Below are 15,181 nucleotides of genomic sequence, written 5' to 3'. Positions count from 1 at the left end.
CCCCCCCCCCCTTCCAAGCCATTATATGAGTGGTCTAAGGACAGCTAGGGAAAGTGCTTATAGATACAATGTCATCTGAGTCTTATCCCACGTAAGACCTATGGATTTAATTTCTGGAAGTGAGCTCTCAATGTGAGAGAATTCTTCATTCATCCCATGGAACCTTCATCTCTGACCTTAGGTTAACTTGAAGAGGCTTCTTCCTAGAATGTGGTACAGGAGGCTATGTGGAGGGATCTTAGCCATGTGTCTAATCTTCATCTTTCTAGAGGTGTGGCAGAGAAGTGTTTGGGAGGAAAAACGAGGCCCACTGTCCTCATTTGTTCGCTGATTTCCACAGGGATTCTCCGGGGCAAGATGCCAGAGCAGCTGTGGACAAGTGAAGTGCAGGAGAGGGGAGCAGTGTGTGCACACGGCCTCGGGACCTCGCTGCTTCTGTCCCAACCCCCAGGACTGCGAATCAGGCTGTGCCAGTAGCCCCTGCCAGCATGGGGGTAGCTGCTATCCTCAACGCCAGCCTCCTTACTACTCTTGCCAGTGTTCTCCACCATTCTGGGGCAGCCACTGTGAACTTTACACGGCCCCCACCAGCACCCCTCCTGCCACGTGCCTGAGCCAGTACTGTGCCGACAAAGCTCGGGATGGCGTCTGCGATGAGGCCTGCAATAGCCATGCCTGCCAGTGGGATGGGGGTGACTGTTCCCTGACCATGGAAAACCCCTGGGCCAACTGCTCTTCCCCACTTCCCTGCTGGGATTACATCAACAACCAGTGCGATGAGCTGTGCAACACAGCCGAGTGCCTTTTTGACAATTTTGAGTGCCAGGGGAACAGCAAGACGTGCAAGTAAGGGTCCAGGGTCCCCAGAAGCTGAGAGAGACTATCACTAACACACCTCAGTTCCTTGTTCTTGCTCCTAACCACTCCAGGGCTTCAGCCCAAGCTGCCTCTGCTTTCCAGACTCATGCCCTGAGGCCCTCTTCCTGGTGTTAGCCTTGCCCCATCGCACGCTGCCCTGTGCTCTCCCTTGCTGACAGAGGTCCAAGAATGCTCATGCACGGCCACCCTCTCTCTGCCTCTCTCTGCCTTCTCACCTGCTGCTCTCACGACCTCCTAGGGGAAATAACTTTTGGAAGTGGTGTTACCCATTCCCAGGCAGCCTCTCACATAACCTGCCTGCAGGATGAATGGAAAGGTCTGTACCTCTCTCTGTTCACCTCATTCCTTTCTTTTAGACAGGGTTTCCCCATTTAGATTAATCAGAAAGCATAAGACAGATCAGGCCACTTAACCCTCCTGGTCATCACTATGGCAGGTAAAAGGTGCTTTATGGTTAAATGGCAGCTTTCCTTGTAGCCGTCCCATTTCATTTAACCTCAGTGAGCTTTCAACAACCTTATGAGGCATAGGTACTGTTAATGGTCTTTCACAGGTGAGGGAATTGAGACCTGGGAGGTTAGAGAACTTGCCAGAGCACATACAGCTATTGCTGACTCCCAAGCTCTTCATTGAGCCAGTGTGGCAAGTCGTACCAATGGCATAACTATCAAGGGGTGGGAGTAGGGAGGAGAGTGGAGATGAAATGGTCTGTGCGTTTAGGTTTGGGGACTCAATTTCCTTTTCCCAGTATTTGAAAGAGGCTGTGGGTGCTCTGGCACAGATTTAAATCTGGTCTCCTGTATGGAGCACACCTGTCCCCACCTGCCTTCCAGAGCTAAGATTCAGTCGTGTTTGGGAAGGAAATGGGCCTTATTGACATGGTCCTCTGTAGAGCCCTGATGGTTCAGTTCCTGGAGGCACCTTTTACTTCCAGAAGCTCATTGTTAACTCACTAGGGATAGCGGATAAAAAAAGAGAGGATGCATGTACCTGGTTGATTTTTGTTTCAGGTAAGCAGCTTTGCTTACAAATCTGACTTAACAAAATTACCAGCTGCCTGGGGGGCTGTAAGCCGTGGAGCATAGGGAGCACTCACTGATACTGAGTGGTGTAGATGATATGCACTCTATGCTGTTGGGGATAGGAGATTTGACAAAGGGACCTGATCTGGCCACAGAAGATAGGTGGGAAAAGCCACAGTAGTTCCAAGTAGAAAACCAAATAGCACTGCAGTCTGTTCTGAACTGTTTCCTTGTTCTCTCCCTCTTCTGCTTCCCCCTGCCTAGGTATGACAAATACTGTGCAGACCACTTCAAAGACAACCATTGTGACCAGGGATGCAACAGTGAGGAGTGTGGCTGGGACGGGCTGGACTGTGCTGCTGACCGGCCAGAGAACCTGGCAGAGGGGACCCTGGTTATAGTGGTGCTCATGCCCCCGGAGCAGCTGCTCCAGGACGCCCGCAGCTTCCTGCGGGCGCTGGGCACCCTGCTCCATACCAACCTGCACATTAAACGGGACTCGCAGGGGGCACTCATGGTCTACCCCTATTATGGTGAGAAGTCAGCTGCCATGAAGAAGCAGAAGATGACTCGCAGGTCCCTTCCTGGTGATCAAGAGCAGGAGGTGGCTGGGTAGGTTTTTGGTTTCTAGACTTCTTAAGCTTAATTTTTCTTAAAGCTTATAAAGCTAAGTACTTTGATACACAGAAATTGTAACTGAACGTATAAAAATGCAGAGCTCAGACAAGTAGGACAGCCCACCAAGTACAACAAACCCATTATGCCAGTACGTGTGTTTAAGGGTAAAGGTTTGCCTTGGTCTTGGTGTCCTGAGAGGTGTGTTGGAGCAAGCAGAAGGCAGATGTCAGGGAGGCCTCCTCAAATGCCAGAGTCCATAACCCTTTGCCATGATTCCCTCAGATCCCTTTAATACTGACTCTTCTTTTATAGTATTCACTGCCTTCTGTTCAAGGCTCTGTGTTTATCATAGAAGTCTATGTAATAATCTTGAATTGTTCTGTCATTGCACCCCACTATTTGTTGGTTATCCCACAACTTTCGACTCTGTAGCTAGCTAGGATCCAGATGTAGAGACAGAGGAGAATAAGGACCAGCTTTATCCACTTTCCTCACTTCATCTTGTGTTGCCTCAGTCAGAAGGCGCAGACTCAGCCAGGCCAAGGAAGGTGAGACATAGTCCAAGTGGGACTTAGTGGTTAGGATCTAAAGGGACAGGATCTTAATTTTCTGAGATCTTTCGGAGGCACCATCACAGAGCTGGAGAGCCCAATGCCGAAGGTGAGGAAGGAAGGCTCGTGTAATCCTTTTTAACTTCAGTTGCTTAATTGACACCCTTCTGTTTTACTCACCATTTCCCTTTTACCTCTTTTCCCTTGGCATCCCACAGCTCTAAGGTATTTCTGGAAATTGACAACCGCCAGTGTGTTCAAGATTCAGACCAGTGTTTCAAGAACACAGATGCAGCGGCAGCTCTTCTGGCTTCTCATGCCATCCAGGGGACCTTGTCCTACCCTCTTGTGTCTGTCGTCAGTAAGTAGCACTGGTGTTAAGGGGAAAGTTTGGGGGTGGGGAGGCATTACTTGGCAGTGAGAAAAGGGCACACTTTTCAATGTGCAGCTCCCTTTCTCAGGGCTGGTGAGGTCAGTCAGTCCATGCCTTCTAAATGAATTTGGTGCTAATATTGAGAGGTTTATTCAGCACTTTCCTTGTCCCTCTGCACTTCCAGGTGAATCTCTGACTCCAAAACGCACTCAGCTTCTCTATCTACTTGCTGTGGCTGTCGTCATTATCCTGTTTATTATCCTGCTGGGAGTTATCATGGCGAAACGAAAGCGCAAGCATGGCTCCCTCTGGCTGCCTGAAGGTTTCACCCTTCGCCGAGACTCCAGCAATCACAAGCGTCGTGAGCCAGTGGGACAGGATGCCGTGGGGCTGAAGTAAGATGGTTTGCCAACAAACTACTAGTCACAGTAGTAATAAGCCAGGGACAAATCAGAAAGGAGATCTTGTCGATTTATGATTTTAAGTTTCCAGCTCTGGCTACACCACATTACCACACTTGACCATGATTCTGAATTCCTGCTGAGTGACTATGAAATAATAGAGTCTGGATGCTTCTATTTGGTACATGTTCAAACGGTGGTGCTCAGCTTCTTTGGGAGGCACACTTTTTGTTGTAAGCTCTTGATCCATGGGAAAGGAAAGGGTGTTTACTCAGGCAGTCGTACATAAAATACTGCCCGTCCTTTCTGGGCCAAGGCCCCTGAAAGTCTTTGAGGGTAGCCATGGAAAAAGTATTAAAAACCATTATATTCGTTTATGATATAACCTCTGCTCTTGTTTTTCCTCTTCTTAATCTTGTCCTATCAGAAATCTCTCAGTGCAAGTCTCAGAAGCTAACCTAATTGGTTCTGGAACAAGTGAACATTGGGTTGATGATGAAGGGCCCCAGCCAAAGAAAGCCAAGGTAAGCTGGTCATGGTAGAACCACCATTGTCAGCCACTATCTGGTCACATTTCAGATTTCTGTCCTTTGGTATCTAGAGTGTCCCAAATGGGAGAAAAGGGTGGTAGTCTTTATATGCTGCCCAGACAATGGCTACCCCCAGTTGTCATGAAAGGCAGAAATCATTAGCCTTGGGTTTCCTCTATATGTGTTTCAATAAGAACTATTTAAAAGTAATGAAAAAGGGAAGAAGAAGGGGGGCTAAACAGAAGGGGGAATGAACCATGACAGACTATGGACTCTGGGAAACAAACTGAGGGCTTCAGAGGGCAGGGGGGTGGGGGAATGGGATAGGCTGGTGATGGGTATTAAGGAGGGCACGTATTGCATGGTGCACTGGGTGTTATATGCAAGTAATGAATCATGGAACTTTATATCAAAAACTAGGGATGTACTGTATGGTGACTAACATAATAAAATATTATAAAAAATAAATAAAAATAATGAAACAAACATGCTTCCTTCCTTAAGAATCATGCTGATGATAGCCAAATAAGGACTGATGTGTATAAATAGCGATTTCCCTTATGGCTAAGTCTCTCCCTTATCCTCTCTGGATACTCCTGGAAAGGAAGGTGCAGTTCCACAGTGAAGAAAGGCAGTGACCATTGAGTTTGGAGGTTCTGCTGCATCTGGAGCCCAGGAAATTAAAACCATATAGAAGTAAGAGGTGGATCAGGCTGAAGCTGGTGTGAAAAAGGAGACAGTCCATCCATAGCTATACATGGCTGGGATATGCACATATCCATGATATTCTAAAGCAGATTGAAGATTGCATGCTTAAGGAATACAGGGATACAATACCAGATGATGGTTAAGAACATTGCTTTAGTTACAATCAGAATTGGATTCAGATCCAAGACTCTGCTACTCGGTAGCTAGAAAATTCCTTAACTTCTTTGTACCTAATTATCATTATCTGTAAAATAGGGAGTTGTTGTGAAGATGAAATACGGCAATACGTGTGAAGCAGCCTACCCGTTTTCTGTCACAGTAAATATTCAATAAAGGGTAGCCACTTTTTAAATTATAATAGTAATTATTGCCCAGCAAATATTTCCCTGGGTGCTTGCTATGCGCTGGGCACTGTGTTAAGTACAGGGAGGTGGTGTTGAGAAGGCTTGTTTCCTGTTTTCATGAACCTTACCATCTAGTGGTAGAGACTGTCATGTGAACACATAGTTAAGTGGAGGTAAGCAGAGGGTGCTTTTTGGGACCCACCAGAGGAATTAAAGTCCAATTCTATTTGAAGGGTAGGTAGGGTTAGACAAAGACTTGGGAGAGGACATGGCAGACAGAGGGGACAACACAGGCAAAAGTCCAGAAGCAAGGAAATGGTGCTTTGGGGATCTGTAGATAGCATATTTGGTAGGCAAAATAGATGGCATGTTAAGGCTGAAGCCTGGAGTTTGGGATGAGGAGGTTGGGAGAGTTGTACAGATAGCACAGGAGAGGGTGACAGGAACCACTTCCAGCTGGTGTGGATGATGCCTAGGAGGGTGTAGTAAGAGAGACGTGGGTAGAAGACTCTGGACTAGCTCCTTGTCCTCAGTTCCTAATGGTGGGCCAGGTCAACAGGGAGCATTGTTTTCCCGTCAGGCTGAAGATGAGGCTTTGCTCTCAGAGGAAGATGATGCCATTGATCGACGTCCATGGACACAGCAGCACCTTGAGGCTGCAGATATCCGCAGGACACCATCGCTGGCGCTCACTCCTCCACAGGCGGAGCAGGAGGTAGACGTGCTGGACGTGAATGTCCGTGGCCCAGGTCAGCACCTAAGCCTCCCCCCTTCCACCTGCCATGCCTGCCCTTGGCTCTGTGTTGTGCCTGAGTTTGCTCCACTTGGTGATATGCCCTCTGCCAATTGCACAGACTAAATCAGCATGAGGAAATGAATGCTTAGGGAATACAGGCATGCAGAGATTATAAACCTATGTGAGAAGAAGGGAAGGAATTCACATTGCCTCTCATACAGCATGCTTGGGAATAGATAGGCTGATTATATGGGAAAGATTTTAGTAGGATAGAGAAATAATATCCCAAAGCAGAAGGTTAGAAAATTAGTTTAGTTGATACCTTAGTGCATATCATTCTGTTAATAATGGACATTTTAAAAATGTGGCCCAATTAAAATAACACAGTGCTTAGGAACTTAAACAGAAAGACTTATTTAATTTAGAGGAGAGCCCCAGCTTAAAAAGACTCTTATTTTCCCATTACTCTTCACAGAAAGGACATTATTGGAGGAAAAGTAGGTGGCAGATGTAAAACTAATTGCCAATTACCACAAGACCCCCGGGATTTTTTTTTTTCCCCATAAGAATAACTTTATTCAAACGAACTATTCCAACAGTTGGGCTAATTGAACATTAATGGTCTTCTCCTCCTTGAATACATTTTGGAAAATTCCTTTCTTATAGATGGGTGCACCCCACTGATGCTGGCTTCTCTCCGAGGAGGCAGCTCAGATATGAGCGATGAAGATGAAGATGGAGAGGACTCTTCTGCCAACATCATCACAGACTTGGTCTACCAGGGTGCCAGCCTGCAGGCCCAGACAGACCGGACAGGTGAAATGGCACTGCACCTTGCGGCCCGCTACTCGAGGGCTGATGCTGCCAAGCGTCTCCTGGATGCAGGTGCGGACGCCAACGCGCAGGACAACATGGGCCGCTGCCCTCTCCATGCTGCAGTGGCAGCTGACGCCCAGGGGGTCTTCCAGGTAAAAAACAGGAGTAGGGGGGCACCTGGGTGACTCAGCTGTTAAGCGTCTGCCTTCGGCTCAGGTCATTATCCCAGGGTCCTGGGATTGAGCCCTGCATCAGGCTTCTTGCCCTGTAGGAAGCCTGCTTCTCCCTCTCACACTCCCCGTGCTTGTGTTCCCTCTCTGCTGTCTCTCTCTGTCAAATAAATAAATAAAATCTTTAAAAAACAACAACAAAAAAAAAACAGGAGTAGGGCTGGTTCCTCATGGATTTATAATGTTTCCTCTTTGCTAAGGCACTTAATATCTGATTACATTCATTCAAAAATTCTTTGAGAGAATAGGGCTGGTGGCGGAGTCATGCTTGCTGGATGGGAGAGCAGGAAAAGAATGGCAGCAAACTGACCTAACTCTAACAGTCAGATAGCGATAGAGTCAACAGCAGATCACACCACTTTTCTGATTCTTAATCACTGTCCTTTTTGATGTGCCAAAATGCATCCCAAGTGAATAGATCAGAGGGGAGAGGTACCTGTTCTGAAGCTTTCGACTAGTGTCAGCTTCTCCCTGTAGATTTATCTAGCCATATGGACTTGCAGCTGCTCTTGGTGGTTTTCTTGACATGAATTTGCAGTGTATTCCTTGTTGCCCTTTTATTTTACCCTTCTGAGGAAACTGGAAGCATTCTGATTCATCTTAAACTATACACCATAATTGAGGTTGTGATACATTCCCACATCCCTCCTTTCTTTAGAAAGTAGAAGGCATCACTTTCCATGAGCCATTGTCTCTTGAGCACCCATTTGTTCATTCATTCATTCATTCATTCATTCAATACCTATTGATTGAGGATGATAGAATCTTGGACACAAAGATAACAAGCATTCCCTGCCCTCCAGGTAGCTTACAGTGTAGCATCAGCTCTGTCACTCTTGTTTCTTCTCTTAGCTTCATTATTTTCTTTTATCCGGTGACTCTCTTTTCTGTACTTTCTCATCTTCTAGATTCTGATCCGCAACCGAGTAACTGATCTGGATGCCAGGATGAACGATGGCACTACACCTCTGATCCTGGCCGCCCGCCTAGCTGTGGAGGGAATGGTGGCAGAACTGATCAACTGCCAAGCAGATGTGAACGCAGTGGATGACCATGGTAGGGCCGAGAGGCAGGGAGCCGGACTCTTGCCTGCAAAGCATGCCTCTTCAGGGAGAATCATTACACGATCCTTGAAGAACTGTCCCAGATTTGAATCCACTGTAGATTCTTTCATTCATTTGTTCCTCCTTTCAGCATTTTGAGTTCAGAGAACTGAGCTGGTGGGAAATCCATAGACAAAGAGGGGAAGGGACTTTAAGTGAGGGTTCTTGGATCTCAAAGCCAATCTGTGAAAGGCTTGCCTCTCTAGGTTCCCAGACATATCATGCTCGATATGAGGACTTGTGAACTGACTTCACTAGAGGAGTATGGGCAATATCTTAAATAGACATTCTGGTGTGTGATAGATAGGTTCTCATCCTCAGTGTGGGATTCTGTCATGTGGAGGATGTGGGTACCATAGACAAATGATCCTTTTACCCACATGTCTTCTGAAGGCTAGGCAGCCTGTATTAAAGTATTTCTAGAACAGAAAAGTAAGATAATACTTTGGTTTTTTTCCCATGGGCCCCCACAGATAACTGGCTTGCTGCTCTCTGGGAAGTTCAACGTTTCCTTGTATAAGTCATGCTTTTTTATACTGGGAGTAGGACATGTCCCTTTACTCTGTCTGCTTGTAAAAATGTTTTTCCCTGCAGGGAAATCTGCTCTTCACTGGGCAGCTGCTGTCAATAACGTGGAGGCAACCCTTTTGCTGTTGAAAAACGGGGCCAACCGAGACATGCAGGACAACAAGGTACAGTCTGGGCTCTGAGCTGGAGGGCAGACTTAGCAGTGCCTCGGGTGATGAAGCCTTTGCTTCTCTCCTTTAACTCCTCCTGTGTTGAGCTGAGACAAAGAGGGACGCAGATTGGACAGAAACTGGCTCCGAAGAGCTCAAGGGCAGGGCATTGGGCTCACCCAGGGAAGTGTCAGGACTGAGCCCTCTGCCTCCGCAGTACTCATTCTGAAGCAGGCCATCCTATAAATAACGTCAGTGTAGCCTTCTCTGCCTTTCTGTTCTTTGACGTTGCTCTTTCTCCCGTTCTCTGTTCTGCTCATGCTCACTTCCTTTTCTCTCGTTCATTTTCATTTTCTTTGCTGTGGCTCTTGTTTTCTGTTCTTGGGCACTATGGGTGTTTTCCCGTTTGCTTTTCTTCCTCCGAGTCTTAGGTCATGTTTCCCCTCTCTTGCTCATCTTATCTTGTGTATTTTCTCTCTTCCCTTATTTTAATTCTTTCTTGAACATGTTTTGTTTCCTTTTGCTTTTGCTTTCCCTTATTTTCCTGCTTTAGGTTCTTCCCCTCCTACCTTTCTTATTTCTAACTCCTTTTCCTCTTAGAATCCTATTTTCATAAGCCCAGTGCTCTTTTAAGCAAATCTCTGGCTCAGAGGCATGCTTTATTTCACATATTCCCAACTAAGGAGATATCGCCCTCAATAGGGCAAAATTGATTCTTGGGGAAGGGTGAAATAATCTTACTCTTTTTATGTATAAAGCCACAGATATCCAGTCAGTACACAGGCAGATAGACATTTTATCTGTGGTATTAAAATTTCATACAGGGAGGCAGTTAGAAAAAAATGTCTATGGGGTTGATAATAACAAAAAGTTCGAGAAACACTAGCATATTCTCCAGAGTGTTGCTAATTTTAATGAGCTCTGTGGGCCTTTTCTGTAGGAAGAGACACCTCTGTTTCTTGCTGCCCGGGAGGGAAGCTATGAAGCAGCCAAGATCCTGTTAGACCATTTTGCCAATCGGGACATCACAGACCACATGGATCGTCTTCCCCGGGATGTGGCTCGAGACCGCATGCACCATGACATTGTGCGCCTCCTGGATGAGTACAATGTGACACCAAGCCCTCCAGGCACTGTGCTGACTTCTGCCCTCTCACCTGTGATCTGTGGGCCCAACAGATCTTTCCTCAGCCTAAAGCATACCCCAATGGGCAAGAAGCCTAGACGGCCCAATACCAAGAGTACCATGCCCACTAGCCTCCCTAACCTTGCCAAGGAGGGCAAGGATGCCAAGGGTAGTAGGAGGAAAAAGTCTCTGAGTGACAAGGGTCAGCTGTCTGAGAGCTCAGTGACTTTATCCCCCGTTGATTCCTTAGAATCTCCTCACACATATGTTTCTGACACCACATCCTCTCCAATGATTACATCCCCTGGAATCTTACAGGCCTCGCCCAACCCTATGTTGGCCACTGCTGCCCCCCCTGCCCCAGTCCATGCCCAGCATGCACTGTCTTTCTCTAACCTGCATGAAATGCAGCCTTTGGCTCATGGGGCCAGCACTGTGCTTCCCTCAGTGAGCCAGCTGCTGTCCCACCACCACATTGTCCCCCCAGGCAGTAGCAGTGCGGGAAGCTTGAGTAGGCTCCATCCTGTCACTGTTCCGGCAGATTGGATGAACCGCATGGAGATGAATGAGACCCAGTACAATGAGATGTTTGGTATGGTTCTGGCTCCAGCTGAGGGCACGCACCCTGGCATAGCTCCCCAGAGCAGGCCACCTGAAGGGAAGCACATAACTACCCCTCGGGAGCCTTTGCCCCCCATTGTGACTTTCCAGCTAATCCCCAAAGGCAATATTGCCCAACCGGCTGGGACTCCCCAGCCTCAGTCCAACTGCCCTCCTCCTGTTGCAGGCCCTGTGCCCACCATGTACCAGATTCCAGAAATGGCTCGTTTGCCCAGTATGGCTTTCCCCACTGCCATGATGCCCCAGCAGGATGGGCAGGTTGCTCAGACCATTCTCCCTGCCTATCATCCTTTTCCAGCCTCTGTGGGCAAGTACCCTACACCACCTTCACAGCATAGTTATGCTTCCTCAAATGCTGCTGAGCGAACACCCAGTCACAGTGGTCACCTGCAGGGTGAACATCCCTACCTGACACCATCCCCAGAGTCTCCTGACCAGTGGTCAAGTTCATCACCCCACTCTGCTTCTGACTGGTCAGATGTGACCACCAGCCCTACCCCTGGGGGTGCTGGAGGAGGTCAGCGGGGACCTGGAACACACATGTCTGAGCCACCACGCAGCAACATGCAGGTTTATGCATGAAAGAGTCTGCCTCCAGTGTAGGGACAGAACTGGCTATTGTAAATGCTGCTGAGGAACAAATGAAGGTCATCCGGGAGAGAAATGAAGAAATCTCTGGAACCAGCTTCTGGAGGCAGGAGAAAGAAGATGCTTTTATCTTTTAGATAACGCAAGGGAAGCAATTTTGTCAGCTTCACTGGGTATCTGCAGGAATTGGGGTTGGGGAACATGGCTCCTTTTAATCTCTTACCCATCAAGCCAAGTTTGTGGAGATGCAAAACGAGTATAAGACTTGGGACCATGTTTACTCTTTTCTATTTGGAGAAAAGAATGGATGCCTGTCATAGCCCAGACATTCTTGCAGCTTGGACTGCATTTTAAGCCCTGGGGGCTTCTGCCATATCCATGAGAAGATTCTACAGTACGCCCCTGTTGGAAATTGTACCCTGGAATTCTGCCTACGTTGACCTGTCTCATCTTATCTTCCTAGGAAATTCTTTTGACTTCATGTGGTGCTTTAATTTTTACACCTCTCTGTGGTTGTGTACCCCTGCCCCCACCGTGTTTGAGGGCAAGACCTTTGTGCTTTTAATCATTGCTGCTCTATAAAGCAACTTCAGCCTCCTTTTTCCTCTTTTCCCAGTGTCCCCAGGAGTATCACAGGGTTTGCTTTGGTTATGGTTCTCAGCATACATCTTTCAAGTATGTTTCTTTAGAAGACGGATCTATTGCATTCTCCTACATATCATTCCTACAAGAGGAAGGGGAGCAAGAAAGTTTTCTTTTAACCCATTCTGGGGGATAGAAGACCCTTTCAAGAGACTGCACCTTAATTCTCTTGCTTGCATGTAGGGTTTTAGATAAACCTTACCAGGAGGAAGGATAAGAATTGGCTGTTTTTTCATTTGTGGGTATAGTAAGTGTGAAGTTTTATTGTTGGCAGTGCAGGTGCTATGACCCCTTTAAAAAAAAAAAAGATTTGAAATGTTGGAATGACTAAGAGATAAGCTAACTCATGTGAGAAGTGGTTACCCACTGTCAAGGCCCTTTCCTTCCTGCCCAGTACTCCACTGATGGCCCCTGCGAAACAAATTTGTTCCCAGATCTCAGAACCCCTGGCCCGCTTCACTCACCCTTCCAGCAGGGGAAGCTAGCCTTAGCTGTTGAGCCCCTCCTCCCAGCTATCTCCATAGAAGAAGGTGTATCTCAAATGATGCTCCCTTGCCACAGAGAACTGAACTCTGCTCAGCTCGAGGGACCCCATAACAGCTGTGCTCCTTTTGTGGGGGGGTTGCAGTCTCCATCCCTTGAGTCCGTTTCTGACCACACCCCTGCTCACCAGTCTTCCCTCCACACCATGTGCTCTGAGTTTTCAGTGCACCCAAATAGGTTCTTGCTGAACACAGGAATTTTCTCTGTTCAAGGGCAGGAAACAGAAAGCCGGCCTAGTTTTCTAGGGTCCAAGCCAGCCCTGTAAGAAAGTTGGAACCATGAAGCAGCCTTTGCTATGTTTTTGCTGCCATTCCTTTTCCTTCATGGCAGTCATGACATTCCCATTTAGGCAACTAACATAGAAACTTATGGGGACGTTTTCCTTTCCTAGAGTCACCTTCTAGATGATGATGGACAATGAAAGACTTACTGTCTTTGTCATGCTCATGCTCAGATTGTGATTATGTTATACTTGAGTCTGCTCTCTATATTTGTGGTCTTGGCACCTTCTGTGACCCTCTGTCAAGGGCAGAAGCATTCTGTTCAATACTGGAAATAGGAAAATAGTTTTCTTCCTCTTCTCCCTGAGTCAGCTAATAGTTGGTCCTGTGACCACACTGTCATCTGTACCTGGTGCTGTGATGTCACGACACCTGGGAAGTTAGTTTTGCTGGGGCATTTGGTAGGTATTGACAGGCGAATTTCCTACTCTGTTTCGGCTTGAGTGATAATCTTCATTCCTGCCTTGGCTAGGAAAGCTCAGCAGAGCATTCCACTTAACCTGATTTATCTGTCTGTGGCCCCATACGGAACCCCTATGTGTCTGTTAACATGCAGTCTACAAATGTTTTGGGTTGTTTTTTTTTTTTTTTTCAGTCCTGCCCAAGTTCATTGAACCAACAAAAATAATTAGTTCTGCCCCAGTATAAGCAGACTGTTCATTCTGTATCTTATTCTGTTATGTGGCAGCTCTGCCAGCCCTTTTGTAGCATGTGACATTTTATCTTCTGAATGGTGACTCTCTACCTTGGACCCATTGTTATTTCACAGATGGGGAGAACCTCATGGACCACTATGGACGCCACCACATCTGCCCTCTCTGTCATCCTGTCTCATCCCCACTTCCTGAAAGTATCAGCCTCTGACTCAACAGCTTGTCTCTTCTATAACCTCCTCCTTCCCCAACCACAGTGTAGGTCTAACTTGTTTCTCCTTCTTGGGATCCTTTGGGTTTGAGGGAAGGGACTGTGAAAGCTGCCATTACAGACAACAGGCTTCAGTGATGAAGAGGAAGACATTGCCTTTCAAGCATTTATCAATCCCTTAGATTTTAAGAACCCTTGAGTTGTATAGTGCCTAATAAAAGAGAAGGTGAGATGGAGAATCACTTTCTGAATTAGAGACTAAGTTTTTATAGAACATATCTTTTATGCCATGTATAGGTCACTGCCCCCCATTTTTGGTTTATTTTTATTTTTATAAATTCTTCCTTTGACTCCTTTTCTGTCCACCTTTGGGGACACATTTTTCTGTTTGTTTCTTCTGTTTTGTGTTAAGCATCATTTTCTGACTTACATGATGGTGAGGGAGGGAAAGGTGTAAGGGAAAGAGAGAGTGAAAGACTTTGATGTAAGCAATCAGCCATGATGCTCAAGCCCATTATACCATCTTATTACGTTTGCTGGTACACAATTCTTGCATAGAAAGAACCAAAGGTATAATGTTTTGTTGGCAGGCAGTTTGGAGATTTTGGTTTTAACCAACACATTGAATGTATGATGCCTATTTGAGAGGACATGATTATATGACCTGACGCTCCCACTTGTAACCATTTGGTACTATGACTCCTTCCTTGTGTACATTTCTCTTAAAAGTGATATTATATCTGTTTGTATGAGAAACCCAGTAACCAAGAAAAATGACTGCATGTTCCTATGACATAGTAAGGAAAATGCACAATGTTTTTACTTTTCAAAGTTTCATTCTAAAGTAGTTAAGATGAAATTTATATGAAAGCATTTTTATCACAAAATAAAACAGATTACATGTCAAGCTCTGTGGCATTGCAGTTTTTATTTTCCATTCCTGTGTCCCTGGTCTTGCAGTGATATACCTGAGATGTCAGAATTTGCTGAGAGAGAGAATTTTCTTTTCATTCTGAGTCCCACAAAGCCCAGCACTACCTAGTGCTTTTTTTCTTTCTCCAGTGATTGCAAAGAAATGCTTTTGAGGAAAAAACTTCTGTCAAACAGGAAGCATCACAAGACAGTCACTTTTCTGTGCGCTAGTTGGTGACAAATAACACACTTGCTCAGGACAGGGTGCCTTCCAGTGGAGATGGAGAGTGTTTGCTAAATTGAATTGCCAGAATTGAAAAGTGGGGTAAAACTAATACTGATGGTGCTGTTACCTAAGCTGTTAGCTTGCAATATTATTCCTCAAAGTAAATTTTGTATAGAACTTAATATATACAATTCTTTAAAATAGTATTTTGCGTATAAATAGGTTACCAAGTTCCCTTATACATTTACTTGTAAAAGTCAATCAGGGAGACAACTGAACACAAATATTTGACATTGGTGATATTTATGGCATTAACCGTCTTGTATCAACTTTAGTATTGAGTTTATTTCCATATTCTGTTAGCTTTGCAGAAACTTCTGAACCACACAT

General features: G+C 46.1%; 1 protein-coding gene across 1 annotated transcript in view; it reads left to right on the top strand.

The window, feature by feature from the left end:
• NOTCH2 (notch receptor 2) overlaps positions 1 to 14,560 on the top strand; it is a 159,341-nt gene extending 144,781 nt beyond the window's left edge. Inside the window, exons 25-34 of the mRNA XM_087866205.1 lie at positions 341 to 846; positions 2,166 to 2,513; positions 3,289 to 3,431; positions 3,628 to 3,838; positions 4,272 to 4,368; positions 6,007 to 6,175; positions 6,829 to 7,130; positions 8,117 to 8,264; positions 8,906 to 9,003; positions 9,929 to 14,560. Coding sequence (XP_087722331.1) covers positions 341 to 846; positions 2,166 to 2,513; positions 3,289 to 3,431; positions 3,628 to 3,838; positions 4,272 to 4,368; positions 6,007 to 6,175; positions 6,829 to 7,130; positions 8,117 to 8,264; positions 8,906 to 9,003; positions 9,929 to 11,317 — 3,411 coding nt within the window. The 3' untranslated portion in view covers positions 11,318 to 14,560. The remainder of the gene's footprint in view (positions 1 to 340; positions 847 to 2,165; positions 2,514 to 3,288; positions 3,432 to 3,627; positions 3,839 to 4,271; positions 4,369 to 6,006; positions 6,176 to 6,828; positions 7,131 to 8,116; positions 8,265 to 8,905; positions 9,004 to 9,928) is intronic.
• Positions 14,561 to 15,181: the final 621 nt, after the last annotated feature.

The sequence above is a fragment of the Ursus americanus genome, chromosome 12 (assembly GCF_024610735.1).
Source record: "Ursus americanus isolate L20-20 chromosome 12, mUrsAme1.1.p, whole genome shotgun sequence".
Classification (NCBI taxonomy): domain Eukaryota; kingdom Metazoa; phylum Chordata; class Mammalia; order Carnivora; family Ursidae; genus Ursus; species Ursus americanus.
Note: the sequence above shows the minus strand (reverse complement) of the source record. Positions and strands in the feature narration are given on the sequence as shown.